The following is a 15,309-nucleotide window of genomic DNA, read 5'->3' as shown; positions in this document are numbered from 1 at the left end:
GGAGTGGCTCACACAGTAAAAAACACATGTCCACACTGAGCCTTGCAAGCTCCTGTCCCGTGTGTATCGTCACTCTACAGGGTGGAACTAATAGGCCATCAGTAAGGTCAGGACACGGCAGGATACAGAGGGCTTCATAGGCGGAGGGATACGTTTGAGCTAATGGGCTGAGGGATACATTGGAATTAATAGGTGGAAGGTTACATTGGGACCAATAGGCGGAGGGATACATTGGAACCAATAGACGGAGGGTTACATTGGAACCAATAGGCGGAGGGATACATTGGAACTAATAGGTGGAGGGTTACATTGGAACCAATAGGCGGAGGGTTACATTGGAACCAATAGATGGAGGGTTACATTGGAACCAATAGGTGGAGGGATACATTGGAACTAATAGGCAGAGGGTTACATTGGAACTAATAGGTGGAGGGTTACATTGGAACCAATAGGCGGAGGGTTACATTGGAACCAATACGTGGAGGGATACATTGGAACCAATAGGCGGAGGGATACATTGGAACCAATAGGCGGAGGGTTACATTGGAACCAATAGGCGGAGGGATACATTGGAACCAATAGGCGGAGGGATACATTGGAACCAATAGGCGGAGGGATACATTGGAACTAATAGGTGGAGGGATACATTGGAACTAATAGGCGGAGGGATACATTGGAACTAATAAGTGGAGGGATACATTGGACCCACTAGGCTGAGGGATACATTGGGCTCCAGGGCCGTTTCACGAGGTGTGAGAGAGAAAAGGCAAAAAGAGCGGGGACATTTTTTAAGCCAGAAATGTAAGTGTTACTTGAGGATCTGGGAGTGACTGCGACGGGGCTGGAACATTTATTGCTGTCGCTTCATTCTCCCCTCAAGGATTTTGACAAGTTAATGGAAGCCATGAAGACGATTCTAGCCGAAGATGCCCATTCGGCGATCGTGTTTAACTGTCACAATGGGAAAGGAAGAACGGCCACGGCCATGGTGATCTCCGTCCTGGCATTCTGGCATTTCAAGGTGGGTGCCTGTCTCAGCTCCTGTTGGTGTTTGATGGGATCTTCCGCACAGTCGGTTTAACCGGGGGTGAGCGGTTTATTTTTCCGGTTGGTTACCCTTAACACTGGTTCGCGGAGAGTGCTAGAACGTAGCTGATTCAGATTTCAGGAGGGGATAGCCTTGTTTTGAACAACGTTTAGTTGCCAAAGATTGATGAGTTCAGCTTGGTCTTGGCTTTTGAAAGATTGTATCGTTTGGAGGTACAAGTTCCCGGGGTGGGATTTTCCCACCCTGCCCTTGACAATACCCACTGCCGGTGATGTTAACGCCAATAATTGTACATGGGGGGAAAATGATCAGAAGCTAGCCCGTACCTAAAAACAGATTTATTTTCCAGACAGTAAACTCGCAGTCTGGAATTTTACCATCCCGCACAGCACGGGAATCGGAGCGGGTGAATGGGGAAGAACAGAAGAACTAGGAGCTCACCATAACCCTTAATTCCTTCACTGTTCAGAAATTTATCTATAAGCACATAAGAAATAGAAGCAGGAGTAGGCCATCGAGCCCCTCGAGCCTGCCCCGCCATTCAATAAGATCATGGCTGATCTGATAGTGGGTTCGGTTTCACTTACCCGCCCGCTCCCCATAACCCTTAATTCCCTTATTGATCAGAAATCTATCTACCTGTGACTTAAACATATTTAACGAGGTAGCCTCCACTGCCTCAGAGAATTCCAGAGATTCACTACCCTCTGAGAGAAGAAGTTCCTCCTCAACTCTGTCCTAAACTGACTCCCCCTTATTTTGAGGCTGTGTCCTCTAGTTCTTGTTTCCTTTCTAAGTGGAAAGAATCTCTCTGCTTCTACCCTGTTTAGCCCCTTCATTATCTTATATGTCTCTATAAGATCTCCCCTCAGCCTTCTAAACTCCAACGAGTACAGGCCCAATCTACTCAATCTCTCCTCATAAGCTAACCCCCTCATCTCCGGTATCAACCTGGTGAACCTTCTCTGTACTCCCTCCAAGGCCAATATATCCTTCCACAAATAAGGGGACCAAAATTGCACACAGTACTCTAGTTGCGGCCTCACCAGTACCCTGTACAATTGCAGCAAGATCTCCCTGCTTTTATACTCCATCCCCTTCGCGATAAAGGCCAACATCCCATTTGCCTTCTTGATCACCTGCTGCACCTGCAAACTGAGTTTTTGTGATTCATGCACAAGGACCCCCAGGTCCCTCTGCACAGTCGCATGTTGTAATTTTTCACCATTTAAATAATAGTCCATTTTACTATTATTCCTTCCAAAGTGGATAACCTCACACTTGTCAACGTTATACTCCATCTGCCAGATCCTCACCCACTCACTTAGCCTATCCAAATCTCTCTGCAGACTTTCCGCATCCTCCACGCAATTCGCTTTCCCACTCATCTTTGTATCATCCGCAAACTTTGTTACCCTACACTCGGTCCCCTCCTCCAGATCGTCTATGTATATGGTAAACAGTTGAGGCCCCAGCACCGATCCCTGCGGCACGCCACTAGTCACCAACTGCCAACCAGAAAAGCACCCATTTATTCCAACTCTCTGCTTCCTGTTAGATAACCAATCCTCAATCCACGCTAACACTTTACCCCCAACTCCGTGTACCCTAATCTTCTGCAGCAACCTTTTGTGAGGCACCTTATCGAACGCCTTCTGGAAATCCAAAAACACCACATCCACCGGTTCCCCTCTGTCAACCGCACTCGTTAGATCTTCATAAAAATCCAGTAAATTCGTCAAACACGACTTTCCCTTCATGAATCCATGCCTTATCCTATCCTTGCCTTAAAAACATTCAATGAGGTAGCCTCAACTGCTTCACTGGGTAGGGAATTACACAGATTCACAACCCTTTGGATGAGGAAGTTCCTCCTCAACTCAGTCCTAAATCTGCTCCCCCTTATTTTGAGGCCATGCCCCCTAGTTCTAGTTTCAGCCGTCAGTGGAAGACTATGGAAAGGTCCGTTGATCTCGGGCGGGATTTTACAGTTTCGGGACGAGCAAGGCCAGAAAATCCCACCCCCAGTTCCTCCGAGACACCTGGAGCGAACAGGTTTATTCACATCTGCAGCAATTCCCAATTTCTTCCCCAATTGTGGACCAATTCCAACTCTCTTCCCACACCCAGTGGCGCACCAAGGCAGACTTTCGCCTGTTTCCATCGCTAGCCATTCGTGGAACAGGTCACTAGTCTGTCGCTGGGGGGCTTATAGCTTGAGGGGGGCCACTCCACATCAAGCGTGGCTGACCAGGAGTCTCTCCCACTCTTACCGCCAAACCATTGGCGAGTTTGGAAGGATTTTGCAGGTTGACACTCAACCTGTTTGGCCGCGTTATGGACGCACCTCTCAGTTGGGGACAGCTCTGCTTAATTTCCGACTTAGAGCATTGACAGGTGGCACCTGAAAATGCCAGCCTCTGTTTTACAGATTTGGAGATACCTGTGGCTGGATTGTAACGTGACTGAGTGGACAGCCATCCATTGTCGAACCCGTGGGCTTATAGCGGGATGATAATGGAGCAGGTTCTGTCACATGTGTCCCTCCCGTGTTCTGAATGTTGGATAGCAGCATTCCCAGACAAATCATAGACTCTTACAGTGCAGAGAGAGGCCATTCAGCCCATCGAGTCTGCACCGGCCACAGGCCCTATCCCCATAACCCCATGCATTTACCCTAGCTAGTCCCCCTGACACTAAGGGGCAATTTAGCACGGCCAATCCACCTAACCTGTAGATCTTTCGGACTGTGGAAGGAAACTGGAGCACCCGGAGGAAACCCACGCAGACACGGGGAGAATGTGCAAACTCCACACAGACAGTGACCCAAGCCGGGAATTGAACCCGGGCCCCTGGCGCTGTGAGGCAGCGGTGCTAACCACTGTGCTACCGTGCCGCCCCAAATGAAGACAGGTTTGGGAGAATTTACCCGTCCCGCCCGCCATGGGAATCGTAGCAGACGGGGGAGTGGGGGTAACATGCAAAGGGCCATTGGCCTTGGGCGGGATTTTCCAGTCTTGGGGTGAGCGAGGCTGGAAAATCCCACCCACTCGGCCCAGGTTCTCGTTTTTCAACCTGGAGTTGGGAATTTGGGTCGTGGACATCTTTGCAACGGCCTTTTGCAGTGGGATTGGGGGCTGCTAAGGGTCAGGAACTGACTGCTGTATACAATCAATATGATGGTGTAGTGGTCACGTCACGAGACTAGTTAATCCAGAGGCCCAGGCTAATACCCTGGGGACACGGGTTCAAATCCTGCCACGGCAGCTGGTGGAATTAAAATTCAATGAATAAAAATCAGGAATTGAAAAGCTAGTCTCAGTAATTGGGATCATTGTCGGAAAATCCCATCTGGTTCACTAATGTCCCTTTAGGGAAGGAAATCTGCCGTCCTTACCTGGTCTGGCCTACATGTGACTCCAGAGCCACAGCAATGTGGTTGACTCTGAAATGGCCATTCAAACCATTCAGAAGGGCAATTAGGGATGGGAATCAAATTCTGGCCTCTCAACGATGCTCACCTTCCATGAGCAATGAAAAGAATGAATAAAGCTGATTGGCTCATCTGGGCAGGTGGCTCGGTCCCGGATCTGAATGACGCTAACAATGCGGCTTTATTTCCCGCACCGGCTGAGGTAGACTCGGGACCTGCCTTCTCGAACTGTCCCTGAGGGTGGCAGATGATAGCAAACCAGCACCGACAAGGGGTGGCACGGTGGCACAGTGGTTAGCACTGCTGCCTCACAGCGCCAGGGACCCGGGTTCGATTCCTTGGTTCGCTGCCTGTGCGGAGTCTGCACGTCCTCCCCGTGTCTGCGTGGGTTTCCTCCGGGTGCTCCGGTTTCCTCCCACAGTCCAAAGATGTGTAGGTAAGGTGGATTGGCCATGCTAAATTGTCCCTTAATGGCCAAAGATGTACAGATTAGGTGGATTGGCCATGCTAAATGTGTGGGGTTTACAGGGATAGGGTGGAGGAGAGGGCCTGGGTAAGATGCTCTGTCAGAGGGTTGGTGCAGACTCGATGGGCCGAATGGCCTCCTCGGCACTGTCGGGATTCTATGATTCTCAGATGGATCAGGGTGAGTCATGGGTTTACCTCTGAGCAGTGCAGGGGTGGGTAGCTGGGGGCTTCAGATCTTCCCTCAGTGGCCTCGTTACAGGCGAGAAAAGTATCTGCTGGGTCTGCTTCAGTTAACGTCTGGCCATGAACCCTAACGGAGCAGTCACTGGGTGACGGTGCTGTGATGCATACCATGGTTCAATAGCTGGCTCACACAAGGAGAATCTTGGGAGTGCTGAGTGCTGGAGGCCGATTGGTGGAAGCATCTTGACGCGTCCATCGGTGTTTTCGGATGGAGGGGAGGGGTTGGGAGGGGTGGGGGGTTGGTGGGGGTGTGGTGGGGGAGGGCGGGGGGGGGGAGTGGTGGATGAAAGGAGTTCCAGTGATTGAGGAAGGTCAGACAAGGGTAAATCTTTCTGGGAAATTTCTCCCGCTACGCTCTCAGCCCTGATCCCACCCAGCAAACCTAACATCCCCGGTTCTCGTTACAGGGTATTCCCGAATCCAGCGAGGATGAGTTGGTGAGTGTGCCGGACGCCAAGTACACAAAGGGAGAGTTTGAGGTAAGTGGGCGGCTGTGATTTTCCAGGATTCTCGCCGTGACTCGTTCACACAAATCCAGCGTTGGCGTGTGAACACCACCATTCACCTTATCTCCCGTGACATGGCCTTCTGCTCCGGCTGCTATCCCTCTCGATCTCTGTGCCCTGTGCTGTGTCACTGTAACCTGCAGAGTGCTGGCCTTCCCCGTGCCCGATGGGCACTGCAGGGGCTAAGGTGGATTATTACAAAGAACAAAGAAAATTACAGCACAGGAACAGGCCCTTCGGCCCTCCAAGCCTGCACTGACCAAGCTGCCCAACTGAAATAAACCCCCTACCCTTCAGGGGACCATATCCCTCGATTCCCATCCTATTCATGTATTTGTCAAGAAGCCCCTTAAAAGTCACTATCGTATCTGCTTCCACTACCTCCCCCGGCAGCGAGTTCCAGGCACCCACCACCCTGTGTAAAAAAACTTGCCTCGTACATCTCCTTTAAACCTTGCCCCTCGCAGCTTAAACCTGTGCCCCCCTAGTAATTGACTCTTCCACCCTGGGAAAAAGCTTCCGACTATCCACTCTGTCCATGCCCCTCAATCTTGTAGACTTCTATCAGGTCGCCCCTCAACCTCCGTCATTCCAATGAGAACAAACCAAGTTTCTCCAACCTCTCCTCATAGCTAATGCCCTCCAGACCAGGCAACATCCTGGTAAATCTTTTCTGTACCCTCTCCAAAGCCTCCACATCCTTTTGGGAGTGTGGCGACCAGAATTGAACACTATATTCCAAGTGTGGCCTAACTAATGTTCTATAAAGCTGCAACATGACTTGCCAATTTTTAAACTCGCTGTAATCACATTAGATAGTTTGGGTTTCCTTTACGGTTTTCTCTTCTTTCTGGGGGTTGCCCTTCGGGCTTTGTCCCTGTGTTTGTTTGTATTTGGTTTGGTCAGAAAGAACTTGCTGGCCTTCCCTCACTCCACTGAGGATCACGAGCAGGTCCGACCCAATAAAGACCCAGCTTGGTAGAGGATCCCAGGAGAGACCGTGGTGTAGTGGTAATGTCACTGGACTAGTAATCCGGGCAGCGTCGGTTCAAATCCCACCACGGTGGGACTTAAATTCAATCAATAAAATCTAGAATATAAAGCTATTCTCAGTATTAGTGACCATGAGACGCAGGAGCAGAAGGAGACCATTCGGCCCATCAAGTCTGTTCTGCCATTTGATGAGGTGATTCTCTAACTCAATGCTAAACTCCCACACTCACCCCTTAATCATAGAATCCCTACAGTGCAGAAGGAGGCCACTCGGCCCATTGAGTCTGCACCGACCACAATCCCACCCAGGCCCTATCCCCGTAACCCCATATAGTTACCCCGCTAATCCCCGCATCCCGGGGCACTAAGGGGCAATTTAGCATGGCCCGCACATCTTTGGACTGTGGGAGGAAACCGGAGCACTCGGAGGAAACCCACACAGACATAGGGGGAATGTGCAAACTCCGCACAGACAGTGACCCAAGCCGGGAATCGAACCCAGGTCCCTGGCGCTGTGAGGCAGCAGTGTTAGCCACCGTGCCACCATTAGTCTTTAGAAATCTATCTAAGACCATAAGACATGGGAGCAGAAGTAGACCATTCGGCCCATCGAGTCTGCTCCGCCATTCAATGAGATGACTGATCTGATGTGATAATCCTCAACTCCACTTTCCCGCCTTATTCCCATAACCCTCGATTCCCTTACTGATTAAAAATCTGTCTGTCTCAGCCTTGAACATACCTAACGACCCAGCCTCTACAGCCCTCTGTGGGAAAGAATTCCACAGATTCACTCCCCTCTGAGAGAAGAAATTCCCCCTCATCTCTGTCTGAAATTAATAAACTATCATCAATTGTTGAAAAAAAAACCCATCTGGTTCACTTCAGGGAAGGAAATCTGCCGTCCTTACCCGGTCTGGCCTACATGTGACTCCAGAGCCACAGCTGCCCCCTGAAATGGCCGAGCACTCAGTTCAAGGGGCATTTAGGGCGGGGCAACATATGCTGGCCTTGCCAGCGACGCCCACACCCCATGAAAGAATAAAGAAGAAAATAAAATCTGAAAAGTCTTACCTGGGTTGCCAGACTCTTGAGGAACGCCACCGTTGCCAGGGTAACGGGGCCTAGTTGCTCAGTGGTGGCCAGATGAATGGTCTCAAGTATTTTCTGCTTTGAAGATAGCGGGAACTTGTGCACTGGAGACTTGTTATTTAATGGCATTTGTCACCCATGTCGGGGCTGTTGTTGACGTAAGGTCCAACTAATTTGTTTTCGCGCAGAGGGATTCAGGCAGAGAAGGCCACATCGCTAAGCGCAGGCATTAATCTCGGGCACCTTTCCCTGCAGATTGTGATGCAGATCGTTCGACTGCTGCCCGACGGGCACAAGATGAAGAAGGAAGTGGACTTGGCTTTGGACACCGTCAGCGAGACCATGACCCCGATGCACTATCACCTGAGAGAGATCATCATCTGCACTTACAGGCAGGTGAGTGACTCATCCCGCCACCAGGCACACAGGGGTCCTTCACTCCCAGACAAATCGGCCTGTGGTTCAGGATGGCTTTGCAAATGGCGTCCGCAACGTCTATGACAAACCGCAGGATGAGGCAGAGGTGATCTAAGAGCTTAAACCCTACAGAACGGGATTCAGAAAATGAATCGCAGGCAAAACCTCGCAAGTCGGGGTCATTGGAGTAAAAGGAAAAATTAAAGTTTATTTATTTGTGTCACAAGTAGGTGCGTTAGCCATGCTAAATTCTCCCTCAGGTGCTGGAGTGCGGCGACTAGGGGATTTTCACAGTAACTTCATTGCAGTGTTAATGTAAGCCTACTTGTGCCTAATAAATAAATGTTAACACTGCAATGAAGTTACTGTGAAAATCCTCTCGTCGCCACACTCTGGCGCCTGTTCGGGTACACTGAGGGAGAATTTAGCACGGCCAATGCACCTAACCAGCACGTCTTTCAGACTGTGGGAGGAAACCGGAGCACCCGGAGGAAACCCACGCAGACACGGGGGAGAACGTGCAAACTCCGCACAGACAGTGACCCAAACTGGGAATCGAACCCAGGTCTCTGGCGCTGTGCCAGCGTGTACCTGTCTGTTATAAGCGGCAGGTTGAGGTAGAGGTGATCTAAAGGATTAAACTTTCCTTGAGAACGGGATTCAGAAAATGGATCACAGGTAAAACTCCCTCCAAGTCGGGGTCCTTGGAGTAAAAGGCAAATTTGGGTCGGACATCGTGAAGCTTTGTGTCAGGGACGATGGGATTGAGCAGTGGGAAGGCTCGACTCAATCGAGAAGCTATTGGGTGCATCGAACGGCCAACCTGTGGGGCCTTTGGCAGCGGATGGGCAGATTGGCCTCTCTCATTTGATGACAGGAGTTTTGTCACCATTTTAAATGTGAGCTCTATGTCTAATGTGAGGTGAAAAGACAGCCATCCAATGGGGTTTGAGCTGGACAACCCCTCAGTATTGCTTAGGAATAGGAGTAGGCCATTCGGCCCATCGACACTGCTCCTATTGTCAACCCTCGCGTCCGTTTTATCTGAGTGTTGATGGACTGGAGGTTGTCGTGGTTTTTATTCCGTTGCTGTCCGTTTACCATTTACATTGCTGGTCACAACTTTGGAAAATAACAAGCTAGAAATCAAAAGAGTATCGCAGGTGAATCGAAACGGAGTTGCGTTTTAATTCAGATTCGTTCCAGAGGGATAATGATAGGGGAGTGGCTTCAGTCACCTCCAAGTGCTGTATATATCGCCAGAACCTCCACCATTTGATGAGAATTCTGAATCCTTGCTCGGTGAGGCTTTGGTGGTGGCATTGTGGTATTGTCACTGGGCTAGTAATCCAGAGACCCAGGGTAATACTCTGGGGTCTGGAGTTCGAATCCCACCATAGCAGATGGGAAAATTTTCATTCAATAAAAATTTAAAATTAAAAGTCTACTGATGACCATGAAACCATTGTCGATTGTCGGAAAAACCCATCTGGTTCACTAATGTCCTTTAGGGAAGGAAATCTGCTGTCCTTACCCGGTCTGGCCTATGTGACTCCAGAGCCACAGCAATGTGGTTGACTCTCACCTGCCCTCTGAAATGGCCGAGTGCGACACACAGTTCATGGGCAACATTCCATGAATGAATTTTTAAAAATCAACTATCTTTCAGTACACAGATTGGACCTGGCAATGTTAATAAGAGGTTGATTTGATTTATTATTGTCGCATGTATTGGGATACAGTGAAAAGTATTGTTTCTTGCGCGCTATACAGACAAAGCATACCGTTCATAGAGTACATAGGGGAGAAGGAAAGGAGAGAGTGCAGAATGTAGTGTTACAGTCATAGCTAGGGTGTAGAGAAAGATCAACTTAATGCGAGGTAGGTCCATTCAAAAGTCTGACAGCAGCAGGGAAGAAGCTGTTCTTGAGTCGGTCGGTGCGTGACCTCAGACTTTTGTATCTTTTCCCCGACGGAAGAAGGTGGAAGAGAGAATGTCCGGGGTGCATGGGGTCCTTAATTATGCTGGCTGCTTTTCCGAGGCAGTGGGAAGTGTAGACAGAGTCAATGGATGGGAGGCTGGTTTGCATGATGGACTGGGCTTCGTTCATGACCCTTTGTAGTTTCTTGCAGTCTTGGGCAGAGCAGGAGCCATACCAAGCTGTGATACAACCAGAAAGGATGCTTTCTATGGTGCATCTGTAGAAGTTGGTGAGAGTCGTAGCTGACATGCCAACTTTCCTTAGCCTCCCGAGAAAGTAGAGATGTGGGTAGGCTGGAAAAGTTTGGAAAAGAAATAAGTAATATATTGTTACAGCAACCCCTGCACTGCTGCCTTTTAATACATTTAATCATTTGTATTTCGAATTCGATGTAATGTTCAATGTCTGAATTAGAACTGAGCTTGTTATTGAATGTCACCAGTAGATGGAGCACTGGCTCCACGTTAGGCACCAACCCACCCGCTCGCAGTGAGCTCGTCCTGTGGTCGTGACTGTATTAAACGGATCCGTCACTTCACAGCAAGAACCCACTGTCACGATCGCTATAGAGTGGACAGAGGCTGCGGGTGGGGGGTCCCCCCGGGGGGGTCCCTCTTCCTAAAACCAATTGACAAACAGAAGGAAAGAAAATTCAGGAAGTCCGCCCACTGACGATATTTTTAAAAAAGTTTATTTATTAGTGTCACAAGTAGGCTTACATAAACACTGCAATGAAGTTGCTTTTAAAATCCCCTAGTCGCCACAATCCAGTGCCTGTTTGGGTACACTGAGGGAGAATTTAGCACGGCCAATGCACCCTAACCTGCACATCTTTCGGACTGTGGGAGGAAACCGGAGCACCCGGAGGAAACCCACGCAGACACGGGGAGAACGTGCAGACTCTGCACAGACAGTGACCCAAGCCGGGAATCGAACCTGGGTCCCTGGGTGCTGTGAGACAGCAGTGCTAACCACTGTGCCTCCATGCCACCCATTATAGATAAGGTGTAGAGAAAGATCAGTTTAATATATGGTAGGTCCAGTCAAAAGTCTGACAGCAGCAGGGAAGAAGCTGCTCTTGAGTCGGTTGGTAGGTGACCTCAGACTTTTGTATCTTTTCCCTGACGGAGGAAGGTGGAAGAGAGAATGTCCGGGGTGTGTGGGGTTATTGATTATGCTGGCTGCTTTGCCGAGGCAGCGGGAAGTGTAGACGGAGTCAATGGATGGGAGGCTGGTTTGCGTGATGGACTGGGTTGCGTTCACAACCCTTGTAGTTCCTTGCGGAGGAAGGTGGAAGAGAGAATATATCAGAGGTTGAGTCTGAAATGCTCAAATCATGTAAAAGGTTCCTGGTTCTCTCTGAAGTACTGGAAGCTGCGAGGCTACAGACCAGGCACTGGAAAATGGAATTAAAATCAGTTTCTTTTCTTTCCGGCTGGCGCAGACACAGCGGGCCGAATGGCCTCTTTCTGCACCGTAATAGTTTGATAGTTCAATACTGCCACACTGGAGTGTCAGAGTGCTACTGCATGGCAAATCAGACAGTACTACAGAGGAAAGACCAAAGAGATCAAGGCCTACACGGCTGAGGAAGCCTGTCTGGATTGAGGGAAACAGACTGACAGCAGGTTTAATCTAGGCACCTCTAATTTGTCCATTGGCACATTGGCCTCCGACTCATCTCTGTCATGGGGAGTGACAGTAACTCAACTCCTGACTCCCCGAAGCCTGTCCACCATCTCCGAGGCACCAGTTAGGAGAACACAGCGGGCAGGATTTTCCAGCCACACTCACCCCAAGGCTGGAAAGTCCCGCCCGAGGTCTACGGACCTTTCATGCTCCGTGTCCCGTCCGCTACAATTCCCGTGGCGGCCGGGATGGTAAAACTCCGTCCAATATGTTCCCAAAAACTGTGTCGCCAGTTGGAATGTTATAGAAACCTAGAAACAGGAGGAGGCCATTCGGCCCTTCGAGCCTGCTCCACCATTCATTGTGATCATGGCTGATCATCAAATTCAATATCCTGATCCCCCCCCTTCCTCCCCATATCCCTCGATCCCTTTAGCCCCAAGAGGAGCTAATTTCTTCTTGAAATGGCACAATGTTTTGGCGTCCATTTTCCGAGGCAGTGAATTGTAACTCAGAGCCAGTTTCACCACAAGGACAATATCAGAAATCGGGGGGGGGGAGGGAATTGGATCCCTGATCGAGGCACGGCACTCTTATTTTCACCAAAGTAACCCATAATGGAAATCACACTGACACAGAAAGACACACGGTACACATGGAAATATAGAACTGTACCATCGGCTGGGAAAGGGAGACACAGAGTGTTGACGCCTCTGTGTGAGTGTTTGACGTTGTTCCGCGGTGTGGCGTTGGAGTGAGCATCGTAAAGTCAAACCTGATGGTGGGAAGTCAGAACCGGGTGTGAATTTATAAACGCCCTTCGTGCCGTTGGCCGTAACTCGAACATTGTAAAGTCTTGGGCTGCCTCTAGGATTCCTTGGCCACAGGGAATAATTTTCCTTTTTTATGTCCTCTACTGGTCGCTTCTATCGTTTTAACAACCTTGGGTGAAATCCCTGCTGAACCTTCTTCGTGCAGCGAGCGGTCACCTCTCGCCCAAGTATGCGGGATTCTCCCCCCTTTCCTCCCCACGCTTCAGTGAGAAAGGTTTCACCTTCCTGGCCCCATCCTGGTGAAGCCTAGGTGGTGCTCAGAGGCTGACGTATCTTTCCAAGGCTGTGTGGCGATAAGAGGGAGAGTGACCAGGGAGTAGGAGCTCCATCCCGCGTCAGTGAGGGGAAGTGAGGGGAGGCTGAGGGGTCATGGGGCAGACTTTTCCCACCGCCATGGGAATCTTAGCAAGCAGGGGGGTGGGTGGGGGTGAAGGGGGGGCTGCAGACCATGCAAAGATCTGTTAACCTCAGGGCAGGCGTGGCTGGAAACTCCCACCCATGGAGTTTGGGGCGGGAGGCCTGATTTCACTCAGTGACGGTGGTGTTCCCTCCCACTCCACCAAGGCCCAACTCCTCCTGCATTGCTGCTTATGTAAACTGAGCCCCCCCCGTGGCTGAATCTCAGCAGCTCCTTTGGAAACACTCCGGGACCTCATTAACAAATTCCCCAATTCATCATATTTCAACAGACTTGTCACTCGGCACGGTGGCACAGTGGTTAGCACTGCTGCCTCACAGCGCCGGGGACCCGGGTTCGATTCCCGGCTTGGTCACTGTCTGTGTGGAGTTTGCACATTCTCCCCGTGTCTGCGTGGGTTTCCTCCGGGTGCTCTGGTTTCCTCTCACAGTCCAAAGATGTGCGGGTTAGGTGGATTGACCATGTTAAATTGTCGCTTAGTATCCAAAGATGTGTATAGGTTTAGCTACACATTAAAGTGATAAAGGGGTGTTGTGATACGTCCAACAGAGTCTCCTCATTCATAGATGTGTAGGTTAGGTGGATTGGCCATGTTATATTGCCCCTCAGTGTCCAAAGATGTACAGGTTAGGTGGATTGGCCATGTTATATTGCCCCTCAGTGTCCAAAGATGTGCAGGTTAGGTGGATTGGCCGTGCTAAATTGCCCCTTAGTGTCCAAAGATGTGTAGGTTAGGTGGATTGGCCATGCTAAATTGCCCCTTAGTGTCCAAAGATGTGTAGGTTAGGTGGATTGGCCATGCTAAATTGCCCCTTAGTGTCCAAGGATGTGCAGGTTAGGTGGATTGGCCGTGCTAAATTGCCCCTTAGTGTCCAAAGATGTGCAGGTTAGGTGGATTGGCCATGCTAAATTGCCCCTTCGTGTCAGGCGGATTAGCAGGGTAAATATGTGGGGTTACGGGAATAGGGTCTGGGTGGGATTGTGGTCGATGCAGACTTGATGGGCCGAATGGCCTCCTTCTGCAGTGTAGGGATTCTATGATCGCGTTCAGTGGGCTCATTTCAGCAATCACTGACGGGACATTGTGACTGGGAAGGTTCGGGCAGAGAACTCTGGGTCGGTGAAGGGACACGACAGGATTTATTAATTGCCACCGAGTCTTTGAAATTGGGGTGCCATTGTTCCCTGTTGGCGAGGGGGAAGGGCAAGGGGGGATCGAGTAGAGGGGAGGGGATGGGGGAGGGTGGTAGAGGGTAGGTGGGGTGGGGAGGGGATGGGGGAGGGTGGATCGAGTTGAGGGGAGGGGATGGGGGTGGTAGAGGGTAGGTGGGGTGTGGAGGGGATGGGGGAGGGTGGTAGAAGGTAAGTGGGGTGGGGAGGGGATGGGGGAGGGTGGTAGAGGGTAGGTGGGGTGGGGAGGGGATGGGGGAGGGTGGTAGAGGGTAGGTGGGGTGGGGAGGGGATGGGGGAGGGTGGTAGAGGGTAGGTGGGGTGGGGGAGGTGCCGAGAGGAAGTAGTTTGTAAACTGAGGGTGAATTATGGCAGCGACACTGAGCAGCTGCTCCATCGACACTCCGACTGCCATCAGTTCCCAGTTCGGCACAAGACAGCCTTTATCTGAGAGGCTATTTCACGACATATTCACAGATCAATCAGAGCCAATGTGGCCCTTCAGCCGCTCACCACCTCCCCTAGCCCTTCCCACACTCCAGTGGAATTACCTCAGCCCAGAAGAACATTCATGGAACGTTGGGACACAAAGGAACTTTCTTCCTCTTTCTCTCGCTGAATCTTTTCCGATCACCGGGGCTGTTTATTTCACCCACACAATCTTCCCCATTCCCCCCCCCACCGACCCCCTCCACACCGACCCCACTCCCCACAGTAGTTACCTCCCGCAGGAAGTTAGGATTGTTTAAGGAATCGCTCCAATCCAGACTCTTTTTTCTGCTTGTTTTTTTCTGCGGAACCTGCAAAAAAGGTCGGGGGACCCGGGAACACCACTGATCATTCCCCAGTGTGGGAATTCTTAGAATGTCAAACTCCCTCAGTCAGGCTCCATCCTCGAACAGTTCGTCGCTTTAGATAAACTATGTCTGTCTTTTGGAAAAGACCCAGTAAAATATCAAATAAAAGTGTTTCTTCCCCCGACTGTCTGATTACCCCAGAATTGTTACACGCGTGGCGACACAGTTCTCAGGGTCAAACACACGTGGTGACAGTTCCCAGGGTCGAACACGCATGGCG

At 50.4% G+C, this 15,309-nt stretch overlaps 1 protein-coding gene across 1 annotated transcript in view; it reads left to right on the top strand.

Moving 5' to 3' along the window:
• The first annotated feature begins 883 nt into the window (after nt 1–883).
• Nucleotides 884–15,309, top strand: part of LOC144480318 (paladin-like) — a 79,046-nt gene continuing 64,620 nt past the window's right edge. Inside the window, exons 1-3 of the mRNA XM_078199675.1 lie at nt 884–1,021; nt 5,600–5,671; nt 8,039–8,179. Of these exons, the coding sequence (XP_078055801.1) occupies nt 896–1,021; nt 5,600–5,671; nt 8,039–8,179 (339 nt within the window). The 5' untranslated portion in view covers nt 884–895. The remainder of the gene's footprint in view (nt 1,022–5,599; nt 5,672–8,038; nt 8,180–15,309) is intronic.

The sequence above is a fragment of the Mustelus asterias genome, chromosome 28 (genome assembly GCF_964213995.1).
Source record: "Mustelus asterias chromosome 28, sMusAst1.hap1.1, whole genome shotgun sequence".
Classification (NCBI taxonomy): Eukaryota; Metazoa; Chordata; class Chondrichthyes; order Carcharhiniformes; family Triakidae; genus Mustelus; species Mustelus asterias.
The sequence above is the reverse complement of the archived record's forward strand: the minus strand, read 5'-3'. Positions and strand labels throughout refer to the sequence as shown.